At 46.6% G+C, this 20948-nt stretch overlaps 1 protein-coding gene and 1 pseudogene across 1 annotated transcript; one reads left to right on the forward strand and one right to left on the reverse strand.

The window, feature by feature from the left end:
• LOC147972382 (uncharacterized) overlaps window positions 1-20948 on the reverse strand; it is a 242583-nt pseudogene that overhangs the window by 17227 nt on the left and 204408 nt on the right.
• Window positions 1915-5892, forward strand: LOC125510120 (medium-chain-alcohol O-fatty-acyltransferase). Its single transcript, XM_048675211.2, has 7 exons — window positions 1915-2543; window positions 2639-3247; window positions 3446-3512; window positions 3719-3792; window positions 4265-4480; window positions 4590-4727; window positions 5524-5892. Exons 1-7 carry the CDS (start codon window positions 2286-2288, stop codon window positions 5689-5691), a joined length of 1530 nt encoding a protein of 509 aa, XP_048531168.1. The 5' UTR covers window positions 1915-2285; the 3' UTR covers window positions 5692-5892.

Below are 20948 nucleotides of genomic sequence, written 5' to 3' on the forward strand. Positions count from 1 at the left end.
TCCGATGTCGACCAAAGTCGGGATGCAGTTTTTGCCACGCCATGCAAGCTGTGTCTAATACTGACACTCGGCTAATCAATGCAACTCTGTATTACTGTAGTGACCACCGGTCCAAACATATGTGTACACATGTGTTCTTCCAGTTAGTTAGTTCCCTTTATCGTTGCGGGACAGAGATTAGCCAGACAGATAGATCACTACGTACACGAGCGACACTTATTTTGGGACATAACATCAGTTATCATCACTGCCGTCAGCGCATGACAGTATTAGACAGTGACGCTCTCTCAAGTCTCAACCCATCTGCTCGTATATATTGCGGCAGCAACGTTGTATCCACCAATAGATTGATGAGGCTGCATCACATCCTTGAGGTGATGAGCATATCGCATCGCGGCAACGTCGGCGCGAGCTACTGAAGCTTCGGTTCATTGGAGGTTGGCTGTTCAAAATGCCTGTGTGCTTGGATCAATTGGGGCGTGTTTAGTTGTCCCCATCGAGCGTAATCAGGCCCGCGCGAGAAGGAAAAAACCTGTTTGGTTGCCTGGTTTCATTGTTTGGTCTGTATCGCACGCTTCTTAAAGCAGCCCACAGCCTGCCTCGCTGGAAACACTCAATTCCACAGTTTGTTGCGAGCCAGGCCGAGCCGAGCGCAAGCGAGCGGGTCCTTACACGAGTGGAGACTAGAGGAGGGATGCCAGGTGATTACCTGAGGTTCTTCAACCTCCGCTAAGCTCCTATTTAATCTCCTCCCTTTGATCTAGACAACGGTGCTTCGATTCGAGGTAAACTCTACACGAAAAAGATGCACCTCGATGCTACGGTTTCATTCAGGTGATCGGTTCGTAATTTCGTCGACCGTAAGTTTTTAATTTTGTCTTCCTGTTTGGAGCTATTCTGGTCGGATTTTGTCAGATTCGTGGCGCACGATCAATCATTTGAAATTTCCTTTGACCAGCAGCCTAATCTCGCAGTTCCTCACAACATTTGTGTTGTAAATTTTTGGTTTCGACGATCGTAGCTCCATCTCTCTTTGAACAACAGTCTACTGTACTGACGCCGCCATATCGAGCTCCCCTGTTCTCTGCTCAGAGCCCTCATATTCGTCCCTCTCGACGCCGAAGCCCTTCCCCTTGATCTCCTTGCCCACATCCTACTACACTAGAGTCGTTTTCGTCATCGCTCATCTCGGCCTACTCTCTATCGTCCTCCTACTGCACTGACGCTGCAATGACGCGCGCACTGCTTTCTTGTGTTGTCTGTCTCCGTGCACACTGCAGTTCGCCGCGCTGCCGACGGGGTCGATCATCTTGGCCTCCTCTTTCTCGCCCTACTACACTGGAGTCGTTTCGAGTGTCGATCATCTCGACCTCCTCTCTCGTCCACTGCATTGACGATACCATGGTGCGAGCACTGCATTCTCCTCCTTTATCGACTGTTTTTGCACGAGCACCGTAACTAGTTTGCCGACGGTGTCGCTCGTCGTGCCGCCGACGGGGTCGCTCGTCCACGACTCCATGCTCGTCATGTCGGACACGGCGCTACAGCCACTATCCACCGCGGTCGCCATGGTCCGGCGCATACTGCATTTCTTTTTTCCTTTCCTCTGCTAGCTGTTAACCCCGTGTGCTAAGTGCAAGTGCTAGCTCTTAATCATACTCATGCGGGCAACCAAACAGCGTGTTGTATACGCCGAGACAATGCATGCAACCAAATAACCTGTCAAAATTGATCCCCTAATGCAAGAAGTCCATATGCAGGCAACCAAGCAACTTACAGATATCGCATATGAGATTGTTTTTTTAGAATTAGGCTGAATTGAGATGTGTATACAATGCAGCTACTGTTCACTGCTGCAACCAAACACGCCTTGCTGATTTATGGTCGATTCCAGAAGCCTGCAGCAGCAGGCAGGAAGACGCCAGGTTTAAAACCCTGTGCTTCACCTGCTGGCTGCCGCTTAGATCCATGTTATTGTTATCTCGACCTGGACGGATGGTGCCTCCGGGGAACACCGGAGTTACTTTTGTTAACTTAGCTGTATACGCCTGCTGCCTGCCAGATCGCTAGTAATGGTGGAGTGCTTCTCTGTCTCTTCTCCTGTCGACTGAGCCCGGCCCCGGCCCATCCTGTAAAAACCAGAGCATGTGACTGCGCACAGTGATGCAGCTAGCTAGCAATCCTCATCCATTACACCTACAGATCGAGCTGATCACTTCATAAGCGCAGTGATCGAGTAGCTAGCGAGCTCACCATTCTTGAAACCACTCACCAGTTCAGTGGCCATGGGCGATAGCGGTACCAATGGCAGCCACTCTGTGGCCGCTCTGCCGACAAGCCCGCTGCTCCCGATACGCACGCCAAGAAAGGCACCGGCGGACGATCCCACGGCGGATGGGGAGCCCGTCACCCCTACTGCGAGGCTCATGGAACCCATATACATCGTCGTCACCCTCGGCCTTGGCTGCCCCGTAAACCTCCCCGTCTTCAGCGCCGGTATCGCCGCCCAGCTCGCCCGATACCCGCGCTTCTGCAGCATTCAGGTATATATACGCTCTTAGTACTACCTAGAATCTTACGTATATCGCTATCGGCGAAGGTAGGTGATACTGATACTAGTTTTGGCCATTTGTGTCAGGTGACAGACGAGGCCAATGGTGGCAACCCGCGGTGGGTGCGCACGGTGGTGAACGTGGATGACCACACCATCATCCCGACACTGGACCCTGTCGCCGTGGCGGCCGACCCGGACCGGGCCGTGGAAGACTACCTGGCCTCGCTGCCCGCGCTCCCCATGGACCGCTCCCGGCCGCTATGGGAGTTTCACTTCCTCGACTTCCCGACCTCCGAGGCCACCTCCACCGCCGTCATCCGCGTGCACCACTCCCTCGGCGACGGCACGACGCTCATCGCGCTCCTCCTGGCGTCCGCGCGTAGCGCTGCCGACCCGACGCGCCTGCCGGCCATGCCGGAGCAGCCGGCGCGCACGGGCGCCATCTACGCGCCGCGGCCACGGTCCAAGGGGGGTGTCCTGGCGTTCCTCGCGTGGGCCTGGTCGTATCTTGTGCTCGCGTGGAACACCATGGTGGACGTCACCCTCTTCGCCGCGACCATTGCGTTCCTGAGAGACCCGCACACGCCGTTCAAGTACGTGGACCACGGCGCCGCGTCCAGCTCCCGCCGGCGCTTCGTGCACCAGAGCCTTCCTTTGGAGGACGTCAAGTTCATCAAGAATGCCATGAACTGCGTAAGTATATCTAGCTACCATTTCGATCATGCCACTCTTGTAGAATCCTCATCTGTGATGTGATTCTCTGTGTATTCATCTGCATCCTTGGAGCCAGGTAAAAATGGTCATACAAGTTAACCCTTCGATCTAGGTACTACGTGCAGCCCACGTGAAGAGTCATTAATGTGTATCTGTATTTCTCTTTTGTTTCCGGAGACTGTCAATGACGTGCTAGTCGGAGCGACTTCTGCTGCTCTATCAAGATATTTTTTTCGCAAATCTGGTAAGTGATGTTTGGCAACAAAACAAAAGTATGTTATAACTTCTCCTGCTGGACCCCTCCGTCATAAATTACTTGTCACAGACATGAATTTATCTGAACATGTTTTTAGTTCTAAATACATTCATTTCCGCGACAAATATATCAGGATGAAGAGTACTTATCTGTGAACTATACACGCCTGTGAACTTACCTTAAATTTATGATAGGTGCCAATAACACCAGCAAAATATGTCTGCGGTCTATCCTCCTTGTCGATACAAGACCAACCACTAGCCTACAAGTAAGCTTCTTCACGAAAATGTGTACAATTTTTTTTGAAGTGGATGCCATTAGTTTTAAAATTTATTCATATATCTATCGCCAGAATACATATCTTTACTTTTCATACAAATATACATGTTTATTAAAATAATAGAAATCATTGTATGTATGAATATGTTTCTTGACAACCTAATGAGTTCACCCAACCAACCTAAATAATTTCAATGTAGATTACTCCCTCCGTCCGAAAAAGTTTGTCCCTCAAATGACTGTGTCTAGCACCAAATTAGTGCTATGCTAGATACATCCATTTAAGAAAAAAAGTTAACACAAGATTTTCCGGACGGTGGGAGTACCAGTCAATATTGAAGTGGTCAGTTTGATTACACATTTATTGGGACATAATTTATTTCCAGACAGAGGTTTACATAATTTCATTACCAATTGTAGCAGGCCATTAAGGCCTAATGTTTTCTTATAACTGTGTACAGACATATGTTGATATGATCGACTCTGGTAAGAGCAACGATGTGGACTGGGGAAATCAACTAGGCTATATCCTCCTTCCATTTCATTTGGCGATGCACGATGATCCACTTGCATATGTCCGCAAGGCAAAGAAGACCGTGGATAGGAAAAAGAGCTCGCTTGAAGTTATCTTCACGTGTAAGATGGGCGAATCGTTTCTCAAAATGTTTGGTCTGAAGGTATATTGCTGCCACTTTGTACTTGTTTATTTTGTTCTCCTTCTACAATTAACTTTCACATACTTAAGCAACACCTTGTTTAACAAACTAACACTGATAATCCAAGCAGGCTGGTGCTTTTATCTTTGGTCGTATGTTTGCAAATACAACTCTTGCGTTCTCAAACCTGGTTGGACCAAGTGAACAAATAGAGTTTTATGGGCACCCTGTTGTCTTCATTGCGCCTAGTGTTTATGGAGCTCCGCAAGTAAGTCACTCATGATCTTGCATCAAAACCTTCAACCTTAATCCACCTTTGTACCCTTTTTCAACCTAATCATCTATCGGGTAAAATGCGCGGACACTAGTCCTCATGCACCACTTGATCACAAAACCACTCTAATTCTTTCTGAATTATCAAAACAACTCTGCTAAGTTATGTACTCTAGGTTATTGGAGCAAAAAGGAAAGAATATGATCCAAAACATCAAAAAACCACATGTGCATGCTTAATTTACCACTTCGTCATATAGTGCCTCCAAAATGATGGATGCACATGGGAGTAACTACAATATATATAATTGCAAGGAACAAATTTGAGTTAAAGAGTACTCAAACAAGGAGAGTTGTAATCTGATGCCTCTCGCCAATAGTGTTTATGAAATAATAATGGTAGGTAGTATTTTCATAGATGCATTTCATCTTCCTTTTTTTTGCTATGTGTGAACTTGAACCCAGGGCCAACAATAGGTAGAGGCATTTTAAGTTACATCTATCTTGATATTCTGTCAGTAAATGGCCGCCTAATTAAGGATATGCCTTGACCTTCAGTGGGAATACACGAGCACACCCTACCAACAAGCTAACCTCAGTTCTTTGTAGTAACACTACATGTAAAACTTCATTACACGAGCACATCCTACCAACCAAGCTAGGTTCAATTTTTTTGTAACTACACATGTAAAACTTCATCATGAAAAATAACATGAACAGAAGTAAACCTATAAAATTATAATCATTTTCTCACCCAATTTTGTATTTAATCAAAAAGACTTGTTTTGCAGGCTCTGCTTGTGCAATGTCAGAGTTACAATAGCAATATTATGGTAAGTTTGTCGGTCGACGAGGAAATAATTCCAGATTATATTCAACTTATGGATGACTTTGTTGAGTCTTTTGGGCACATTAAGGATGGGGCTTCAAGACTTTCAACGTCCGTCAAGCAAGAATAATCAATATGCAGTTATATTAGTGTGCTTCTTAAAATTGTATGACGACAGCAATATGCTCCTATGTATTTGTTGTGTGTATCACGAGTTGCAACATAGTAATTAAGAACCAGAACATGCACCAAACTAAGGTTACAAGTCAAATGTACTAAGTATAGTAATATATAGGATAATGATGCACCAACAGGGATAATATTATACTCATCTTATATCTTGATTTTGTTTGTTTAACTTTGGATTTCTTTTTGTTTTAATGCCAGAATGAATTTTGACCAACCCCCATTCTCTGATCACACCATAGTTTTTTTTCAACTAAGAAAACATACTAACTCCATCCCATATACATCCGTATGGGACGGAGGGAGTAGAGTTTTCGGTAAACAATATAGATTTTTCCCCGAAAAAAATATAGATTTTTCGGAGAGAAAATAAATAACATAGATATGAGAAGGAGAAAAATTGATTATTTTTTTAGAAAAGAAAGAGAAAGTTGATGCGATCAACACTTTAAACTTTCTTGGGCCCCAAGCCTTGTTCGGAGTTTCATGGCCCATCACAGAACCGAGGCCTATTTCATTCCCCTCTTGTTCCTCAAAAAAAGAATTCATCCTTCTCAGTCTCGAATGCGAGGACTCGCCGGTCGCCGCCGCCTATGGAGAATGAAGACAGTCAAATCGATCTCTCGTCGCTCATCATCGACGAGGACGACGACATCGAGAACACCACGGAGGAGGAGGATGACGATGCCTCCAAAGACGAGGAGGAGGATGCCGACGACCTCGACCGACCTATCCACCTCGACGATCTGAGCTTGCTTCCCGAGTCAGTCCTCCTCGACGTCCGGGGACGTCGACATCCGCACCAACGCCACGACCATCTACGCATGCCGCTCTACGGGCTTGGATCCAGCTAGGTCATGCGCTTGGATCCGGCTAGCCTGCTCCCTCCTCATGCTCCCATCCATGCTCCCACTTCATCCTACGGCTGTTTTTTCCTTTTTCCTTCCTAATCTAACCACCCCCTTTGATTTTAACGGGGTGGGCCCGGGCCTTATTTTGTTCCAATCAAATCAAGCCACGTACGCGGGAGTACGGATGGGCGCACGCGCGGGGCGCAGGCAAGTCTCATCCCATGCGCTTAACTGAACGATTGGTTAGGAACGAGAGTAGGAATTAGCGATTTTACCGGACATACAGTTACCAACAAATCATGTTACTAAGGGCATCTTCAACGGCAACCCACAACTTTCCTCCTGTATCCGTCCAACCGTAACCGCATACATTTCAACCCATATTTAAGCAAACCGGACGAAATTCATGCGAACCGGCCGATATTCATAAAGTTCGGATAGAAAATAGCACAAATCATCCATACATAGCATGTAAATTAAGTCTAGTACAACAATGTCTCAAATTCGACTAGATCATGGATGTCCAACAAGTTTTTAATCAACGGATCATGTCACTCCACACATACTCCCCCTTCAGCTTCATCCAACAGTGTATGCACGTAAATGGCCATCCTCATGTCTTGTGGTACACCACGACAGCGTGCAGACTACATATAATGTATAAACCAACATTGAGTTAATGAATCAATCAACAAGTTGAGCAAGAGGAAGCAAAACTTACGATCTCGTCCTCTGCCGCGTGCAATGCCCATTTTGCCTCGAGCTGACAAACCATGTCGCAAAACTTGGTGACGCTGATCTGGATAGTGTGCCGGCGATACGATAATGACCTCATGTCGCGTGGTTGAATTATGCACATGTTGTAGGGTGTAATGTGCTTTTGTGTGTGAAATGTTTTGTGCACTTGCTGCCAGAAGGCCTCCCATTTGCTCCTGCCCATGAAATCAGCGGGTACGGCCAACCACACATTGCACAACAACTCATCCTCCATGGTCGAGTAGCTCACCATCCTTCGTACTCTAAAAGATGACATATCATTTGAAAATAAGATCAATATCATTTGACCGAACACCTGTTGGGCGTGGTGTCCGCCATGGAGGTCATCGACAGAGGGCGGAGTGTACCTGGGTACAAATGGGTCCAGGATGGACAACTCCGTCATGAAGGCGAGCGGGAGCATCGGTGCTGGTTGCGAAAGTCCGACAATGCCTCCATGGCAGCCGGAGAGATACAGCGGCAGAGGTGGAGATGGAGGGTGCGGATGCAAAAAAGGGGGTGTCGGTGTCAAAATCGGCGAATCTCGGGTAGGGGGTCCCAAACTGTGCGTCTAAGGTTGATGGTAACAGGAGGCAGGGGACACGATGTTTCGGGCCCTCTTGATGGAGGTAATACCCTACGTTCTACTTGATTGATATTGATGAATATGAGAACTACAAGAGTTGATCTACCACGAGATCGTAACGGCTAAAACCCTAGACGTCTAGTATGTATGATTATGATTGCCTCTACGGACTAAAGCCTTCGGTTTATATAGAAACCGGAGGGGACTAGGGTTGTACAAAGTCAGTTATAGAGAAAGGAATCTTCATATCCGAATGCCAGGCTTGCCATCCACGCCAAGGAGAGTCCCATCCGGACACGGGAGAGAGTCTTCTGTCTTGTATCTTCATAGCCCATTAGTCCGGCCCATGTCACACAGGCCAGACGCTCAAGGACCCCTTAATCCAGGACTCCCTATGTAGCCCCTGAACCAGGCTTGAATGACGATGTGTCCGGCGCGTAGATTGTCTTCGGCATTGCAAGGCGGGTTCCTCCTCCGAATACTTCCAAAGCATCCACAGAAAACATGTCCGGCTATGCAAAACAAATACCACACACAACCACAGTGAGTATAATATTTCACGAGTCCAATCTGCTGACCACTTCTGTAGCGTGACATCATGTCCCTACCCGGTCATTACTTCGAACCATTTTTTCTTTAGCCTCCCGCTCCATGTTTCAAGATGCGGTTTTATTGGCACGTCTTGTCGAAGCAGAGATCATGTCCCCTTATTGCGGGATTCTCATCAATACAGGCGTGGGTAACCCAACCGTTCCGTTGGTATGATCCCTTGGGAATAGGCAGGCTTTAAGGCCTATGAGGAGGCGCTTGATATTCATCACCTTTATAAAGGGGTACATACCCGTCTTTCTCCTCTACGCCTACCTCTTCTTCAACCTTTCCAACCTCGAATCCCAGCACCCAGGTTTCAACTTAATTGCTCCGAGCCTCCCAGTCATGTCCGGACCTAGCCTTCAAGGCCGGTGGGTGGCCTCCTCTGTCACAGAGGAGGATATCGCGAAGCTCCGGGTGGCAAGATACCTGACCGCGGAAATCCCCCACAGGCTCCCTGCTAAAGGACATGTTATTCCTACTCCCAGATCCGGCGAGAGGGTCGTATTCATCTCCCACTTCCTCCTGGGGCTAGGGTTCGCTCTCCATCCCTTTGTTCGCGGACTCATGTTCTATTATGGGCTAGATTTCCGCAACCTAGCTCCGGACTCGTTTCTTCACATCTCGACGTTCATTGTCATGTGCGAGGCCTTTCTCCGCATTCCCCCACACTTTGGCTTATGGCTCAAGACCTTTAATGTGAAGCTGAAGGTAATCGAGGGGAATCAAGTAGAGTGTGGTGGTGCTACGGTGAACAAGCTCACCAATACTCTTTGGCCAAAAGGCTCCTTCACAGAAACTTCCAACCTATGGCAGCGGGAGTGGTTTTACATCACTGAACCCCCGTGGTACCAAGTGGGCAGCTACACCTGCGTTTCGATCTGACCCTCCATTACGGCTCGCATCATGGATTAATAAGGGGCTGGACTGGGGATCAATCGAAAAAGTGCAGATGCTACAAAGACGCATCCGGAACCTCCTCGAAAAGGACACCGGCCTCATCAATGTAATCCAGGTAATGCTAGTCCGCCGGGTCCTGCTGTGCCAGCGACGGCCTCTCCGCATGTGGGAGTTCAATCCAGAAGGACCACGGACCCTTCAATACTTCTTCGGCATGACGCACAGAGGAATGTGGAAGTTATTCTTCGGGACACGAAAACAGTGGCCGGATACCACCGAAGACATCAGCCTCGACTGCAACCATCCGGATACCTCAGTAAGCACTCGACTTTCGAACACAGCTTAGTTAAATATCCCATAATACTGAGAAAACAATCTTCGAACAGGGCTGGATAAAGAAGGCGGAACGACTTAGGATTTTGGCCCCTCTTCCCGAGGACTCAGCTAATCCTGTATTAACAAGGATGTTGGCTCCGACGCCATATTAAGTGCCGGCGAAGGAGGACAAGGAGGAGAGCAAGAAGGCCAAATGTGTCCTCCATTCTAAAGATACACTAGACATTATGTCCGGGGAGATTGGAACTCCCTCTTCCGAAGAAAAAAGAGAAGGAGAAGCTGACATCTCTTCCCCCCATGGGAAGAAGAGGACTGCCTCCGAAGATTTGGAGGTAAAGGCTCCTAAGCGAGGAAGGATGTCCTTGTCAGGCGGTTCGGGTTCGGAAGACGACGTTGTCGCGCAATTCCCCCGTAAGGACAAGCCCTTAGCCGAATCGTAAGTGAACAAGGGTGTCCTGAACATATCCCGTTCCTTTCCGCTTACAAGGATAACATCTAAAATATATGTTTGCAGTCTGGCACACAGTCTTCCTCAACAGTCCTCCTCCTCGGGGGATCTTCTTCCGGAGATGATGGAAAGCGAGACGCCTCCACATACCTTCTCGCCCAATAGGGCGGATGACTTTGAGGTGTCGTCCCGGAGGATTCCTCTCGATCAACAAGTGGTGCGAGGGACAATGAAGACCACACCTGAACATGATACTTCAATAGTCCAGGGTCCAGGGCATGGGGCCCCTTCGGGGACCAACAATAAAGCCCCCAGACTATCCGGTTTACAACCAGAGACGACTCTAGGGTTGAGTAAACATATCCCTTTGAAGGGATTCGGTACTCCCATCGCCGCTTCAAGGAATCGGGAGGCGCCGGATACATTGATGGACATGTTGCGACATGCGTCCATCTCAGAGGAACATCGTACCTTAATGGGTACGGTAGTTGAGAGGATTCTGTCCGCGAGAAGCGGCTTGAATGAAGCCTTCACGGGCCTGCTAAGAGGCTTCAAGGTATGCAATGTAATATCTTTAGTTGCACTCTACGTGCAAAAATGCACCTGTGTAGAGGTAGTAGCCCCTGAGACTCTGGTTGGCGTCCAAAAGGAGGCGATCAGAGGATCAAAAAAGATATGCCCAGGAAATAATCTAATTAATTGGAACACAGGCTGTTTCATCCATGGCGACTGCCCATGCTACATAGGTTGCAGGTCTGAAGCAGAAACTTGATGTGGCGGATGAAAACATCACGCTTATTAACAGGCGGCTCGACGAGGCGCAAGGTATGTTTGGGGGTAGTCAGTATATGTATGTATAATAATATGAGCACGAAGCTGAGATTTATATACTAAGATATGCATAACTGCAGATAGTGATGCCGCGGTTGAGACCCTTCGGGCTGAGCTCGTCCGGGCCAAGGAGCAAGCCATGATGAGTAATGCGGTTGCCAAGAAGGCAGCTGCTGAGTTAAAGGCCGAATAGGCTGCTCGGCGCCAGTGCGAGGAGAGAATATCTACCATGGCACGCAGGCTAAAGGATGCCACTGTCCGATGTGAATTCCTCGAGAAGGATAACAAAGTTAAAACGACCGATCTTGATAAGGCCTTACAAGAGGCGAGAGAAGCACGGTCCGAGTCTAGAGCTGCTCGGGAGGAGATTCGGCAAGCTAGGGAGCTAGCGGCTGGTAAGCCCTTCTTGTTACAGACTAATTTCGGCGATCCGAAGTATGCCCCGCTTAATCAAATGTGGAGTTCTCCAGACGCATTCTTGGACTTGCCAAAGAGTGTCTCCGATGCGGCGCAGTTTTTCCAAGTGCAAGAAGGACATGCAATGGAGAAGCTTTTTTGGTCGCAATTCAGCATGGCAAAGCGTCCGCTGTTGCTGAACGAACAGATAGCCCAGTGGGCCGAGCTCCAGAAAATATCCGGATCTGCCATGAAGGACGTCGTTGTCCGGCTATGGCCGACTGAGCCAATTCCAAATAGTTATTTCGGTTTGGTGCATCTACTTGTTAATGCGGTGCCGCCTATCGACGCCGTTAAGCGGTCAACGTGCATTGAAGGTGCACGGATGGCCCTTGCCCGCGTCAAGACGTACTGGGCGAAGATGAAGGCCACCGATATTGCAGCAAAGAGTCCACCCGGTGGCAAGGACCATCACACGCCGAAGCATTATTTTTAGGATGTCCTAGAGGGCGCCCGCTTGATAGAGGGTCAGTACTGGAAGGATATGATATTCGAGTGATTGTACCGAAATTGTAAAAACAATGATATATTATAGGCTATTTTTTTGCCTGAAAGTTTTGGTTTCTCCTGTGCAGGCGTTTTTTGTATAATCTAAAAGTTTACCAATCATTGGCTTCGGCCCCCTCGCATATAATACGGGGGTGTTCATAAAAGCACTTGATCACTCTTGACCCAACATCTTGGTCCATGAAGGAGGTATCAATGCAGCGAACTAGGCAATCGGACTATAGGGCTTTAACACTTTTACTTAGCCATAGGAGTTTGACGGTGGGTCTATGATATAGCCCCTGGTATGTACACGGTTATCCGAATACAGTGCGTTACATAGGTGACCAGAAGAATGGTCCTTCATGTACTACGAAAGGAATCGCGAAAGATTCTGATAAGTCATCGAGTGGTTGACCAACTCTCGCCGCATCATAACAGTCAGTTTTCGGCTTTCTCTACTGAGGTGCTTGACCAGATGAACCGGAAACACAATCGCATTAGTTCTTCATTTACTACCTTAGCCGATAGGAAGGAACGTAAGGTAGTAAGTACACGAGCTAGGTAACCCAACTATTGACCAAAGACATGATTCGGAGCTGATGCATATAAGGCCAAACTCGTGACGCCGAAGTATGCTATAAAGCTGTTCGGACTTGTCGGCAAGTCATATGTTGCCATATCGAGCCCGTGGCAATTTGTGCTGAGGTGCGTGCGTGAAACGACCGAAGCAGCAAAATTCGGTTTTTAGAGAAAGCAAATACTGAATACGAACTATGTTCACTGGAATCTGATTGACACGTCAAACGCAATTTTCAGATTATAACGCCACTACTCGGACTATTTAACATGTTGGGGACGAAGGCTGACGAAAAAAGCACTTTACAGGTTTGGAATAAAGAGTGCGGTCTACAAAAAATTATTTGGACCTCCTGTCGCACGTCTGCGTTGCCTTGTCTTGGTGAAAGGACTCCTTGGCAGGAATAGCCTTTGGTTATCTATACGAAGCCGAACTCTGAAAGAGTCCATAAGATGACCAGGCTTTGAGTCACCTGTTGTAAAAGATAAAAAATAGTTAGAAAAAAGGGGGAAAATGCTATGGGAGTGCGGACCGCATTGTAGGCCTGTCCGTATTGTGCCTCTGCTGATGACCAAGGTATTTTAAGTGCATAATTATGTATGTGTGGTACAAAATTCGCGGCTTTATGAGGCGAACGACGGAGGCCGAACTGCTAATCCAGCTTTGAGATTGATCAGTCCTGTTTAATAGAGACCGGCGGCTTGATGGCCGATGATATACGCGGCTTGATGAGGCCGCTTTGTACTTCGGCTGCAGTAGCCGTAGTATGCTCCTCTGTACGGAGGGAGCGTCCCGTGTTTCCATTTATCGTGATGACACCGCGTGGACCAGGCATCTTAAGTTTTAGATAGGCGTAGTGTGGGACTGCATTAAAACAAGCAAAAGCGGTACGCCCGAGCAGTGCATGGTAGCTACCGCGGAACGGGACAATATCGAAGGTCAGGCCTTCACTTCGAAAGTTGTTTGGCGAGCCAAAAATGACTTCCAATATAATTGAACCCGTGCAATGAGCTTCTATGCCGGGTACTGCTCCCTTGAAGGTAGTCGTGGTGGGCTTGATTCTTGAAGGATCAATGCCCATTTTGCGGACAGTGTCTTAATAGAGTAGATTAAGGCTACTACCGCCGTCCATAAGGACCTTCGTGAGATGGAACCCGTCGATAATTGGGTCGAGGACCAGAGCTGCTGAACCTTCGTGACGGATACTGGCTGGGTGGTCTTTGCGATCGAAAGTGATCGGGCAGGCCGCCCATTGGCTAAATTTTGGGGCGACCGGCTCTATGGCGTAGGCATCCCGTAGTGCGTGTTTGCGCTCCCTTGTAGGGATGTGCGTCACATATACCATGTTTACTGTTTTTTACTTCGGGGGGAAATTGCTTCTGACCCCCGGTGTTCGGTTGGCGAGTCTCTTCGACGTCGCTGTCACTGGGCGGCCCCTTCCCCTAGTGTTTGGCATTAAGCTTGCCGGCTTATTTGAAGACCCAATAGCTTTTGTTGGTATGATTGGCTGGTTTATCGGGGGTGCCATGAATTTGACAGGGCCGATCCAGTATCTTGTCTAGATTGTATGGTCCGTCTCTGTTTGCCTTGAATGGCCTTTTTCCGTTGACCGGGTTTGGAGCCGCTGAATCCGGCGTTGACCGCCGTGTCTTGCGTTCCTTCATTATTATTTCGACGCTTGTGTTTATTGCGTCGTGGCTTGTCGTTGCCGTCTCGAACTTCGAAAGTGCCCGGATCACTGGTGCCGTTGCTTCTACGAGCGAGCCAGCTGTCTTCTCCCGCGCAAAAGCGGGTCATCAGAGCGGTAAGGGCTGCCATGGATTTTGGTTTTTCTTGACCGAGATGGCGGGCGAGCCACTCGTCTTAGACGCTCTGTTTAAAGGCCGCAAGGGCTTCGGCGTCCGGACAATCGACAATTTGGTTCTTTTTAATTAAGAACCTAGTCCAGTGCTTCCTGGCTGACTCCCGGGGCTACTGGATAATGTGACTTAGTTCATCAGCATCTAGAGGCCGGACATATGTACCTTGGAAGTTATCGCGGAAGGCGTCTTTCAAGTCTTCCCAGCTGCCAATGGAATTTTCGGGCAGGCTGTTCAACCAGTGCCGAGCTGGCCCCTTGTGTTTTAGTGGGAGGTATTTGATGGCATGAAGATCATCACCGCGGGCCATATGAATATGGAGAAGAAAATCTTCGATCCATACCGCGGGGTCTGTTGTCACATCATATGATTCGATGTTCATGGGTTTAAACCCTTCTGGGAATTCGTGCTCCATTACTTTATCAGTGAAACAAAGGGGGCGTGCAGCGCCTCTATATCGGGCCACGTTGCGACGTAGCTCGGATGGAGTTCGTCTGCGGTTTTCGGCCCGCGCGTGATTATGCTTGTCACGTTCGGCTAGATGGCCGTCGTCGCGTGTCGGGGCGCGCCCCCGCGATCTGTAGATCGATCTGGTCTGTCCTGCTCTATTGTCCAGGTCCTGCCGCAGGTCGTATGTATATTCCCGAGCTGTTTTATCTCTGCCTTTACGACGAGGTGGGACGGGCTGGTGTTCGGCTTGATTTGCCGCTTTGTCCCGGCCATGTGGTGGTCAATTAGCCGCATTACGCGCTGATGGTACGGGCTCAAGTGCATTGTCATCGAATTGAGGTAGCAATTTGCACTTCGGGTAACTTTTGGTTGGGCGCTCGAGGCCGTATTCCTCGGCTGCCAGGACATTAGTCCATCTATTGTTTATCAGATCTTGATTAGCTTGAAGCTGCTGCTGCTTCTTTTTCAGACTCCTTGCAGTGGTTATTAGCCGGCGCTTAAAGCGCTCCTGCTCGAGACCTCAGGCACGATAAAATCCTCATTGCCGAGGCTCACCTCATCCTCAGAGAACGGAAGATAGTTATTGTCCTCCGAGTCTTCGTTTACGTCCTGTTCATCGGGGCTAACTTGCCCATCCTCCCGATCGTCTTGTTTAGAGTTTTGCTCGACGGGGTTTTCTTGGTCTTCGGCATTATCCGGAGTATTGTTGTCTCTCGTGCCGATATTGTTGTCTTTGCTGCGGCGTGATTTAGAGCAGCACCGTCGGCGCTTTGGTTGTATCTCGGGAGGTTTATCCTCTACTGGATTTTTTTCATCATCACTGTCACCCTCCTTGGGTGTATCCACCATGTACACATCATACGAAGAGGTGGCCGTCCAGCGTCCGGTAAACGGCGGGTTTTCGGCTTGCTCCTCTCATGCATCGTCGTCCATACCGTCGATGTCTTTGGAACCGTAGTCGAGCATGTCAGTTAAGTCCTCGACTGTGGCGATGAAATGGGTGGTGGGTGGGACGTAAAATTCCCCGCTCTCAGCCCCTAGTCCGGGCTGGGCGTAGTTTGAACGTTGCTCCTCTGTAATCACGAGGGATCGCATCAAGTCCAGAGCCTCGCTTGAAGGCGAGGTTTGTTCGAGGGAGGAAAAAATCCGTGGAGTATGGTGGGAAGGGAATTCCTCGGCCGAGCTCACACGATGCTGACTCCGAGAGTTCGGAGCCAGTGTCCAGGGAAGAGTCCGGCTTTGTGATGGTTACCGGCGACACTGCTTCCTCCGGCTCTCCAATACTAGGCCTAGTGGCCATAGATAGTCCGACGGGTTTAGAAATCCCGTCTTTGGTCCTGGCAAGGCGCTCCGGCTCTAAGGCCAGAGCGGAGGTTGGGGTCGTGAATCCTTGGAAGATCAAGTCTCCTCGGATATTAGCGACATAATCCAAGTTTTCAAAACTAATCTGGTGACCTGTGGCATAGTTGTCGATCTGCTCTAGATGGCCAAGCGAGTTGGCCCGCAGTGCGAAGCCGCCGAATACGAAGATCTGGCCGGGGAGAAAAACCTCCTAGGGCAGCATCATTGCAGATGATGGATGGAACCATCGAACCTTCTGACGGCGACACAGTGGAACTCTCAATGAAAGCACAAATGTCGGTGTCAAAACCGGCGGATCTCGGGTAGGGGGTCCCAAACTGTGCGTCTAAGGTTGATGGTAACAAGAGGCAGGGGACACGATGTTTTACCCAGATTCGGGCCCTCTTGATGGAGGTAATACCCTATGTCCTGCTTGATTGATATTGATGAATATGAGGACTACAAGAGTTGATCTACCACGAGATCGTAATGGTTAAAACGCTAGAAGTCTAGCCTGTGTAATTATGATTTCCTCTACGGACTAAACCCTCCGGTTTATATAGACACCGGAAGGGACTAGGGTCGTACAAAGTCGGTTACAGAGAAAGGAATCTTCATATCTGAACGCCAAGCTTGACATCCATGCAAAGGAGCTGGGGCGGAGCCAGGATTTAGGCATAGGGAGGGGGGGGGGCAGACGATGATGAAGCCAGAAAATATTTTGTGCCTCACATACTACCCAATAATTCTATATTCAAGTATCATTCAAATTTAACTTTGCCTAGACACACAAATTTTGTTTGCAGTTGTAGGGTGTCTAGCGATAGTTAATTGGTCAATAGCTTCAGATATGTGCCAAGAAGACGAAGTTGATGAACTATTCTAAAATATGACATGAAGTGTCATGCTATAAACCATTTTCATATTAAAATTTAACATACACAAACAAGAATTATCATGTATTACCATATGGTTGGCTTTTAGTTTCCATTTATATAGGTTTGAATGGCAAATCATCGCTGGTTGTATTAGGGAATTTTATTGTTTAATTTGCAAACAAAATGATCAATGTAGCCATATACCTATAGAATCAACTCCAACCCCTCCTCATTGACGGGTCCGAGATTTCGAACGATTGCAAGTGCCTATACCCTAGCGCAACGACCCATCACAAATCATCACAACCAATATAAGTAAATTCTGATGTAGAAGTTCAACATGATACAAGATGAGAATAGAGAAAGATTAATAGACAATGTGATCTGTTATCCTTGGCTAGTTTTTTGACTGCAGCCTGAAGAATTGATGAGTGAAGCAGCTTGTGTCGCCGTATGAATCAGTTCTTTTCTTAGGGAAGACCCACGGCAAAGAGGCGGCAAAGGCATACTAGTACGGCAGCGACACATCCCTAACCAGGCACGCGCTAATCACGGAGATTTAGCGGAGGCCGGCCAATCGTCCAATCTGCCTTTTTTTTAGCAAAGTCCATCCTGCCTTGGAATGGACTTAAAAAATGCCTAATTAGTGGGCTTGTACGTGGGCCTTTTTTTTCCTTTCTCAAGAATTCACATAATAGGAGGGGGCCAAGTACGTTCTACGTTGCAAATCATGTTGCTAACAGACCGCTGCCTACAATGTTCGCTCGATCATTAGGGGGGGCAGGCCCCTGCTCGCCCCCCTTGGCTCCGTCACTGTCAAGGAGAGTCCCATCCGGATACGGGAGAAAATCTTCTATCTTGTATCTTCATAGCTCATTAGTCCGGCTCATATCACACAGGCCGGACGCCCGATGACCCCTTAATCCAGGACTCCCTCAGGGGGAGAAGGTGCGGAGTGGAGTGGAAGGAAATGGGACCGGGAGGGGGGGTTGTGTGGGCCGGGGGTGTTGGTGTCCTACGTTTTGGGTGACCGGACTCCCGCAAACCTCCCCCCACTTTGTCTCCAATTTGCGGGAGAAAACGCGTCTGGACCACCCCGCGGATCGATATATACCCGTGTTGGATGGCTTTCACAGTCAGGACAACGCGGTACCGACAGATGCGGGCGGTTTGCAGGTCCGCCTTGAAGATTCCCTAATGAAAGAGACTACCAATCCATGCGTGGGCCTTCATACTAAATTAGACAAGTAGCATGCATCCAATCCTTTGGCAAAATGAAGAAGAAAAAAAGGGAAAAATAATTAAATAGGCATGAGTATTAAGATGTCCTAATTGGTTAGTGTAATTCTCTTTGAATGAATAGGTCATCAGTTCAATTTGTGTCGCATGCATTCTTTTTTGAATCCTAGAAAGAAAGAGAGAGAAAGCTAAGGGCGCCGTGTACGGGAGGTATGTAACCGCATATCAGGGCGATGTATTTTAAAAAAAGACCATCATACCTTTTATTATGAAGAGGTACGAAGAGATCTCAGTCATCGATGTGTTTAGCTGGGATGTACCGAAGTATAAGTGTTTGGAGAGATGGTCCGAGCCTCCAGATGAACTAGCACCATGTCCGGACACACTAGGCAAATTGATTTTGAAAATTCTAGGCTAGGGCCACATGCCCAAATATTCGCACGCAAAAAATTTGTCCACATGCATGAATTTGAAAAACAAAAAAAGGTAGATACTAGACATAGTGATACGCATTAGATAGCATTGAAAACATCTACTCTCTTCATTCCAAATTACTTGTCGCAGAAATGGATGTATCTAGAACTAAAATACATCTAGATCCATCCGTACCTGCGACAAATAATTCGGAACGGAGAGAGTAGGAAAACTTGTAGGAATTGGAGCCACCTTATAGACAAAACATTTTTTTTTCAAGATTCATAGACACAATATTGACGGAGAGGAAAATAAAGTGTGCATTGAAGAGAAGAAAGAGTACCATGAGAGGAAACCTCCGTCATGCCCTTCCCACCAAGATTTTGGGTACCGCCTGAAAAATTCGGATACTGGGCGGTATCTGTGTTTCTTGCCGCCCCATGAGAAATACCTATCACAAGCAAAAAAGTTTGAAATTTTAGAATATTTTGAATTTAAACGCTCAAAGTATGGCTGAAGAAACTAGCCTCTCATTAAATCAACACATGTTGTTTTGGCCTGGTTGTAACCATTTATTTCCCGCGTTGATAGGTAGGCCAGTTTGACTCCACTTTATGCATTTTTTTGGTTTATTTTTCTGAATAGGCAAGTAGAAAACATGATGTCAACACTTGAGTGTTGCGCCATTTTTGAAGGTGTTACTGTTGAAGAACCTCGTCGTTTGTGTGGTGTCATGAGATGGTTGATGTGGATACGGTCACTGATGTAGTTTGCCGATCATGGATCTGATCCTTCGGGTTTTTCTTTACTCGCTACACATAGCTTTGGCCTTATATGACTTTGCTATCTGGCATGTTTTTTGTCTCCATATGTTCGTGTTGGTGGTGTGCATCCTAACTATAAAGAGGCCGAGTGTGTGCTATTTAAGTTTGTATCCTCTTGATGCTTCTCTCCGAGCCAATAAAATCCACCCTTTATCGAGAAAATATGAAAAAAATGAGGACCATACACGTAGTATGAATATTAGTTCAAGATTTTCTATATCGAGTTTAAAAGAACTAGCACATATGCCCGTGCGTTGCAACGGGAGATAAAATAGTATGCATTAAAGTCAGTAAGAATTATATGTGCAAGCAAAACCCTATGTGCACACAAAGAAAAGAACGATTAGCTTCTCAGTTTCGTAGCGTGTGGAGGAATCAATCCGTTATTTTTTCATTCATTGATCGATGGTGTTTAAGAGTTTTGTTATGTCATCGTACGTCGGGGAGGAACCATGAGTTATTCAATCTATTTTTCCTTTCAATTCTTCCAATCCAGGGGACTTTAAGGTATGAACTTTCTGAATATTCTAGGAAACATGAACAATATTTTAAATCTGGAATAGTTTTTTGAAAATAATGTACACTTTTTAAAACACGAACAAAATATGAAAGGAAACATCTTTTTCAATTCACAAATATTTTCTAAAAACACCAATTTTTAATAAAAACATTAACATTATTTGACTTTGTGCACATTTTTTAAAAAGGGAACATATGTTCAAAATTTGTAAGATTTTTAGAAAATGTGTATCTTTTATACAAAACATTATTTTTAATTATGAAAATTTCAGTAAAACAGAATATTTTTCGAATTTGGAGCATTTTTGAAATGCTATTTTCTTTTTAGACATCTCAAACTATTTTGAAAAACAATAATTGTTTTTGAAAAAATGGGAGCCTTTTTGCGAGTTCCGAATCTTTTTTAAAAATTGCAAAAAAATTGGAAGTGTTAACATTAAAAAAAAACAAATCTTAAGTCTGAAATTTTTTGAGAATTTTTTATTTACGAAATAAATTCTAACATAAAAATAAACTTGGAAGGGAAAAAATAGACAGGAAAAAGAATAAAAATAGAAGGAAAACACATAAATAAAGAAAATTGGGCCAGCCCATTATTGGTTGTCCTGTACGAAACTTCAACTAAAAACATGAAAATTATTTAAATTTGTGAACATTTTCTAAAAACAGGAACATGTGTTGAAAATTCAAAAAAAAAGAAAATGTGTATCTTTTTTAAACGAACGTTATTTTTTATTATGAAAATTTCACAAAAATAAGAATATTTTTCGAATTTGAAGCATTTTTTAAATGCTATTTGATTTTTAGACATCTCGAACAATTTGGAAAAAATATTTTCTGAAAAACTGGAAAACTC

This window comes from Triticum urartu, chromosome 5A, assembly GCF_056163025.1.
Source record: "Triticum urartu cultivar PI428250 chromosome 5A, HENAU_Tu73, whole genome shotgun sequence".
Taxonomy (NCBI): domain Eukaryota; kingdom Viridiplantae; phylum Streptophyta; class Magnoliopsida; order Poales; family Poaceae; genus Triticum; species Triticum urartu.

Excerpts from the sequence above, each read along its gene's own strand:
- LOC125510120 (XM_048675211.2), top strand. The coding sequence starts at position 2,286 with ATGGGCGATAGCGGTACCAATGGCAGCCACTCTGTGGCCGCTCTGCCG. Across the intron at positions 3,793-4,264 it reads GACCAACCACTAGCCTACAA|ACATATGTTGATATGATCGA; the intron begins GTAAGCTTCTTC and ends AACTGTGTACAG. Across the intron at positions 4,728-5,523 it reads GTGTTTATGGAGCTCCGCAA|GCTCTGCTTGTGCAATGTCA; the intron begins GTAAGTCACTCA and ends CTTGTTTTGCAG.